Source organism: Zonotrichia leucophrys, chromosome 20, assembly GCF_028769735.1.
Source record: "Zonotrichia leucophrys gambelii isolate GWCS_2022_RI chromosome 20, RI_Zleu_2.0, whole genome shotgun sequence".
In the NCBI taxonomy this organism is placed as follows: domain Eukaryota; kingdom Metazoa; phylum Chordata; class Aves; order Passeriformes; family Passerellidae; genus Zonotrichia; species Zonotrichia leucophrys.
Window position 1 is genome coordinate 6,616,075 of NC_088189.1, and position 6,837 is coordinate 6,622,911.

Sequence of the window (6,837 nt, forward strand, 5' to 3'; positions counted from 1 at the left end):
GTTCTGAAGGAGGCAGTTCCCACAAGGCCAGGGGAGCCGGGCTGGCTAATTAATGTCATACACAGGCACTTGGAAAAGACGTTGCTCAGAAACTGGTCATGCTGCTGCCTGGGTGATTTCTCCTCTCTGTTAAGCCTCTGCTGCGGCTCCAAGAGCTCCTGTAGCCCAGCAGGACCTCCCGACAGCTCACAAATGTAGGTTTTCCACGGAGACATTGAGGGGAGACGTTTCTCAGCCCGTTGCAGAGGGATGTGGCCACATGACTCCCATTAGCGTTAATGGGAAACGTGTGACCAGAGCCCCGGGCGCCTCGCAGAGCATTAACCTCACACTGCTCAGCCGGGGCCCGTGGCCGTGCTGCCTCAGCAGGCTCCTGGCCACAGCTCAGAGGAAGGCAGGGGATGAGGGGGATCATGGCTAACCCTGCTTTGTTTTTCCCTGCAGTGCTGTGAAGCCATTTACTCCAGTGTCTCGGGGCTGAAAGCTCACCTGGCCAACTGCAACAAGGTAGGTCCTGCCTTTTACACCCTTTTCTCACAGGTGGCTTTGGTGGTGGGTTTTCTCTTCCCCCCCAGCTGGTTTGGAAGGAACAAGGCAAGGGACAATGGCACAGGTTAAAGGATGCTGGTGCTGGAGGTCTGGCTGGCAGTGCTGCTCCAATGAGTTGTCATCAGGCAGATGGAAGCAGAGAGGCTTGAGCTGAGTAGGTGGGATATAGGGGATGTAGCTGCTATTCCAGTTGTGGAGAATAGGTCCCACAACACAGGCTTCTCACCCAAGCCCAAACCTCTGACACACAAAGACACACAGGGAGCTCCAGACACACTTAGACCCACAGCAGTACTCCTGCCTCCTGTCCTCCTGTCCCACGGCAACCCCTGCCCAGCTGGTCCCTGCAGCCCCCAGATCATTCACATGCCCTTGGCTAAGCATGGCCAGCATGTCACACAACAACCACACACAGCCACAGCAGCTCAGAGCCAAGGAGCTCAGTGCTGTAAACTGAATGTTTCCTGAGGCAAGTGGGAATCAGGAGTCTTCTTCCATCAATTTGGGCAGCCCTACAGCCCCTCTGGAAGCCCAGCTGGAGGGATGCTGGTGTGGTGCCTCCTGGGATAAGCTGGGTCTGGAAGCTGGTCTGTGCAGAGACCAGTGCCCTCCCACTGGATGGATGGAGCAGCCCTGAGCTCCAGTGCCCTGCAGCTGCCCCAGGGGAGGGATCAGGAGATCTGTGTAGGTCCCTCAAATTGGAACCAAGTAAGAGCTGCTAAAGCTTTATACCCTGAAACATTTCCAGCTGCAGCTTCCATTGAATGGAGCTTCCAGGAGGCAGCTCCAATACATACCCTGTGGTTATTAAAAACACCAACTCCTGCACTCCTCCAGTGCTAGCTGGAACAGCAGCCCTTAATGAGATCATTTAGAAAATGGGCTGCAGAGATCCGGCAGGAGAAGCTGGATTTATGCAGGATAAAAGAGCAAACACACAAGACTAGGACAGCTCCTTCTCAGAGAGAAAATGGAGGTGGTTTCTGGTTGGTTCCATGCACAGGAAGCAGCTAGGATTTGCATGAACATTTCCATGAAGCACAGAGCTGCACCCTCTGGATCTGGCACAGCTGGGGCCAGGTGTTGGGAGTCAGCAATGGCAAGTTACTCTGTGACCCCCACACTGCCATCAGCAGGATTCTTCCCCTTAAGGGAGAGGATTTACTTTGAATACATATGCCAACAAATTTGGCATAAATAAATAAATCACAGCCCCTCCAGAACTGGTCTGTGATTGCCACTGTAAAATCCTGCAGAACTGGTTGCAATACACAGAGCCCTAGCAAGAGCAGAGGCTGCTCCCAGGCAGCACCCCATCCTCAGTGGGGATTGATGCACCAACATGATTTTGCACAAGGATTCGTGAAGCCAGGCCTGTCCTCTCCTGAAATGAGAGACCTGTCTGACTCAAGATTTACAGCTATGGAGAAATTCCCAGGGAGGAAATATATGGCCCAGAAGGGCCCATCCATAACCCCTTCATCAATAGAGAGTCCATTATCTCCCACGTGCTATGACCTGCAGCAGGGCCAGGAGATCTGTCATCCCACCAGGGCGCTGGTGACAGGAATCCAGCACTCACCCTGGCTCTTTGACAATGTAACAGGAAAATGAGGTGAGTGTTGGACATAAATCTGATGGTGGCTCAGTCCCAGGGGATCACAGATCTGCTGATAGTGAGGACAGGGGGGCAGTGGCCCCATCACCTGATGTTGGGGACACACAAGCAGCAGCACGAGTGGCATGGACTGAAACTCAGAAAGAGGATGTGGCTGTGAGCTCCTGACCCAGCACTGAGGCTGTCAGAGATCTGGTGGCTCAGTCATGAGTGTCTGAACCACCTGTGTCTGTTTATTTTGTGTCACTTTGAGGTCGTGGGAGGGCCAGGGCCAGGGGAGGGCCACCCACTGGGGCGCTTTGGGCTCTGCAGGAGCTGCTGTGTCTTGCAGGGGGAGCACTCAGTGGGCAAGTACCGCTGCCTCCTGTGCCAGAAGGAGTTCAGCTCCGAGAGCGGCGTCAAGTACCACATCATCAAGGCTCACTCGGAGGTAAGGAAACAGCTGGAGCTGGGCTGGGCTGCTCTGACACACACATCCTTGGGCTGTCCCCATCCATCCATCCATCCATCCATCCATCCATCCATCCATCCATCCATCCATCCATCCATCCATCTATGCCTGTTAAGAGCAGAGCTGACTAACAGCTCCCAGTCAGCCTGAGGGATTCTTCCCTGTCCCCCTTGGTGTCCCTGACACCCCCAGGCTCATTGCAGCAGCTCAGCCTGAGCAGTTTGACCTCAGAGAGGTGATGCCAGTGGGGTGAGGGATGTGCCAGGCTCGGGGTGGGTGTGCTGGTGCTCCAGTGCCTGCTCCCAGGACTGTCACTAACCCCCGTGTCACCCCACGGACACAGAACTGGTTCCGAACCTCCTCAGAGGCCAGCCGGAAAAAGAAAAACAGGGAACAGCTTTCTTCCAGCAAAGAGGAGAAAAAGAAAAGCACAAACGGGAAGAAAAGGGGGAGAAAACCCAAGGAGAGGCCTCCGGAAATGTCCCCGAAGGGCAGAGAGAGCGTGGCAGCAAAGACTAATCACAAGAAAAGCCTCGAGCACTGGGAAGGCTCCCGGGGCAGCCCCGAGGGGGACGAGCTCGGCCTGAAGCCCCCGAGCCAGCGGAAGGGAGGAGCCAGCAAGATGCCCGAGAAATGAGCAGCTCAGAGACTCGTCTCCGAGGATTCGTTTACAGCCCAGGGTAACAGGGTGGGGGTCTCTCCCAGTTTTATGTCCCCTCCTCCCCATCCCACCTCCTCTCGCCCCACCCTCCTCTCACCCTCTTTTTACAAAAAGAAAAAAAAAAAAGACAGAAAAAAAAAAGAGACAGAAAATACCAGTTAACCACTTTAAACAAATCACGGACCTTGTTTCACACTGGAAAACAAACAGGATCAAGGAAGCTGGAACGTTCTCCACCCCTTGCCCATGTACATAGCCCTCGGTGGGGCCCCGCTGCCTCCCCCGGCCCGTGGTTCCCCTCCCCTGCGCCAACCTGGTGACGCTTGAGCGAAAGAGAAGTGCAATAGCAGCGGGGTCCGTGGGCAGGGACCCTCCCCAGCGGCTCCAGGGGGAGCTGCCTGGCTGTCCAGCAGCCTCCCAGCTCCGGGTGGTGTTTCCAAAGATGTTTGAGCCGGCCGGGAGGGGATGCTGCAGTGTGGGAGGGTTGGCAGCGCTTCCCCTGCAGCCGCGGGTCCGGGGGAAGGTGCTGGGCAGGGAGCGGCTCTGAGGGCTCGGCAGGGTTGGTTTGTTTGTCTGCAAGGCACGGGCAGAGCAAGGAGCAGGGAGAGGGATGCACACTGGCAGTGTGAGCAGGAGAGGGGGTGCTCTGCAGCTGGTCAGGCTATAGAGGGTTTAATGGGAAGTTGTGGGAATGCTGTGGGCACCGTGAGAGTGGCAGTGCAGCCGTGGAGGGGGTGCAGTGAGGGAGCTGTGCCTCAGTGCTGGGGTTGTGTGTGCCGGGCCTGGAGTGCTGTGATGGCAGAGACACGATGGCAGTGCCAGGGTCAGGGGGAGATGGCAGCCAAGGAGCTGCCCCCCAGCCTGGGGGCATCTAAGGGTGATTCAGGGTCCACTGTGCTCCCTCCTGATGGTGCCATCACCCAGAAGGGAGGAATGGAGTCTCAGTTCCCCAGCTGTGGCCACAGGGATGGGGCAGCATCAAGAGACAATCATGGGTCCTGCTGTAGGATGAGCCCAGCTGCTGCCCAGCCACCTCACACTCCCCTTGTCCTTTTGGGCTGGGACCCACCATAGGAGGAGTCTCTGCTTCCAAAGATGCATCTGAGCCCCTGACCACCCTTCTCAGGGTGGCAGGTCCTTGTGGTGCCACCCCTGCTTGTGCTCTTCCCTGGAGCTCTCCTTTGCCCCTGTGCTGACCCTGTCACCGCACCTTGCTCAGCCCAGGGGAGCCATCCCTGGACCGGGGTGTGCCCATCTCCAGACAAAACCAGGCTACCTCGGTCCTTGGGAAATGGGCACGAATCCTCTCAGTAGCACAACAGAAAACCTTAAATTGATTTTTCCCCTATGCAGAGCCAGGAAAGAGGCATCAGAGGGGGAGCTTCTGCTTTTGCTTTAATCAATTCAAACCTCAGTCCTCGCTTTCCTTCACTGCTCCTTGTTGCCCACCAGAGGCTCGGTGTCTTTCCCTGCTGTGAGCAGCAGCTCAGTCACAATTAACATCCTCCACTGGCAGGTTATTCCAGCCAGGGAGGGGGGACAGGGGTGGCTGAAGCCAGGGTGGCTTCTCAGGGTCCAGGGCTCCTGCTCTGTCCACAGCTCTGGCACCTGGATCCTCCCTCTGCATTGCCCAGTGAGCAGCTGAGGGAACTGCCTGAGCATTGCTGGCTGTGCTGGGCCTCAAGGCAATTAGTGAGAAAGCTTAATTAGTCACTGCAGCTCAGCCTGGTCGCTCCTGCACTTCATCAGATCATGTTTGGATGGTGTCACTGGGGTAGATCCTGCCTCCCTGGGGAACAGGGAGAGCTTTGGGAGGACAGCTTGGAACAGCTCACAGGCAGCAGCAGGAGGGGGAGCACAGGCAGAGCTCTGGGTCTGGCACTGAAATCTCTGTGAGGGTGCAGAGGGAGCCTCTGGATCCCAAAATCATGTCCTGCCATGGAGGGAAGCCCCCCAGGAGGGCTCCATGCCCTGGCCTAGGGAAGGGAGATCTGGGTAGCCTGGGCTGCTGGCTTGGATGGTCACCGCACAATCCTCAGTGTCTCCCCTTGGGCATGGCCTGGGACTCTGTTCTCATTAACATGCAATTAATTGGCTTCTCATTGATTAAATTAACTGGCAGCGCTGTGCTCCACAGGCAGGGAGCCCTGGGAGCTGCTCAGGGCAGGGTAGACATGGGAAAGGGCCGGTTCAGGGGGTCATTGGGAGGTCCAGATCAAAATCCACCTCTGCTTCCATAATGAGTGTCTGGCAGGAGCAGGGGCAGCTGCAGTGGCCTCACAGAGTGACACCAGCCCTGGATGGGACCCCAGGGACCATCTGGGGTCTCAGGGCAGGCAGTGGGAGCAGCAGTCCTGGTGCTGGGGCTGTCCCTGTCACCCTCAGAGCACTCACAGTCCCAGTGAGGGCAGCACCATGGTCAGGAGGGAATTCCTATGAGAAAGTGAAATCTTCAGGGTTTTTTCCCCAGTAGTCATCACTCAGAGAGGAACATGTTCCCCCCACACACACCTTCTCCATGAGGCATCCTTTACTCTCCTGCTTGTCCAGGGAAGGTTCCAGAGCAATGCTGGGATCCCCAGCACCTGCCAGTGCCACGACAGGTGAGCAGGCAGGGCCAGGGGACACCACAGTGTCACTGCTGGGGCCAGTAGGTTGTGCCCCTTCAGGTGCTCCCAGTGAGGCAGTGCCACAGGGGAATCCACCTTGATCCAGAGGGACAGGCAGAGGCTGTGGAACCAGATGGGGAATGAGTTGTCCTGTCCCCTTCCATCCCATCACCCGTGGGATTTGGGGATTTTGTCACCCTGGGCACTGTGACATTGTGGTCCTGCACCTCCACTGTTGGGGAAACCCACCATCCCATCACCCATTTCCCCAAGGAAAGGGTTAAACCTCCATGGGAGCAGGCATGGGCTGCAAGCCTGTGGGAAGTCATGGAAAGCTTGGATTGTGGGGAACTGGGGAGCCTCAGCTCCAACACCTGCCCTGGTGAGGTTGGCTGTGTCACAGCAGTGGATGGAGCTGCCCGAGCCTGGAGCATCTCCCACCCCCAGGAACCTTGAGAGCATTTTGTTCTTTTCTTTCTCTCCTCGTGACACCCATCCCACGGCATATCCGAATGTTTCTCGTCGATGCCAGTTATTAGTGCATAAGTGTATTTTGGGGAAAAAATTAAAACAGAAAAAAAAAACACAGAAAAAGGAAAAAAAAAATTTCAATTTATCACTTGTAACCATATATATAAATATATAAATATATATATTAAAAAGTGTTTATTTGCAAAAAATAAAATTGTTTTAACGGTAAACTATCTTATAATAAACTCCCGATTTGTGATGATCTGTTCTTTTGTTAATCATTGACAAATCCTCAGTTGGAGAGTACTGTCCGAGCAGCTCCGAGCGGCGCCGAGGCGCTCCCTGTACTGTATGTATGAAACAGCTGTATCGAATAAATGGTTATTGATTTTTTATTAGCACTGTCAGCACCGTTATTGGGCACTTGGGTGGGAGGGTTGGACAAGGGATCCGGGGGGTTTGGGTTTGTCCTTCCTGG

General features: G+C 55.4%; 1 protein-coding gene across 3 annotated transcripts in view; it reads left to right on the forward strand.

The window, feature by feature from the left end:
* ZNF512B (zinc finger protein 512B) overlaps nucleotides 1-6,754 on the forward strand; it is a 29,995-nt gene extending 23,241 nt beyond the window's left edge. For all 3 annotated transcript variants that reach the window (XM_064729735.1, XM_064729734.1, XM_064729736.1), the window contains 3 exons: nucleotides 445-507; nucleotides 2,499-2,597; nucleotides 2,962-6,754. In XM_064729735.1, coding sequence (XP_064585805.1) covers nucleotides 445-507; nucleotides 2,499-2,597; nucleotides 2,962-3,255 — 456 coding nt within the window. In that variant the 3' untranslated portion in view covers nucleotides 3,256-6,754. The remainder of the gene's footprint in view (nucleotides 1-444; nucleotides 508-2,498; nucleotides 2,598-2,961) is intronic.
* The last annotated feature ends 83 nt before the right edge of the window (nucleotides 6,755-6,837 follow it).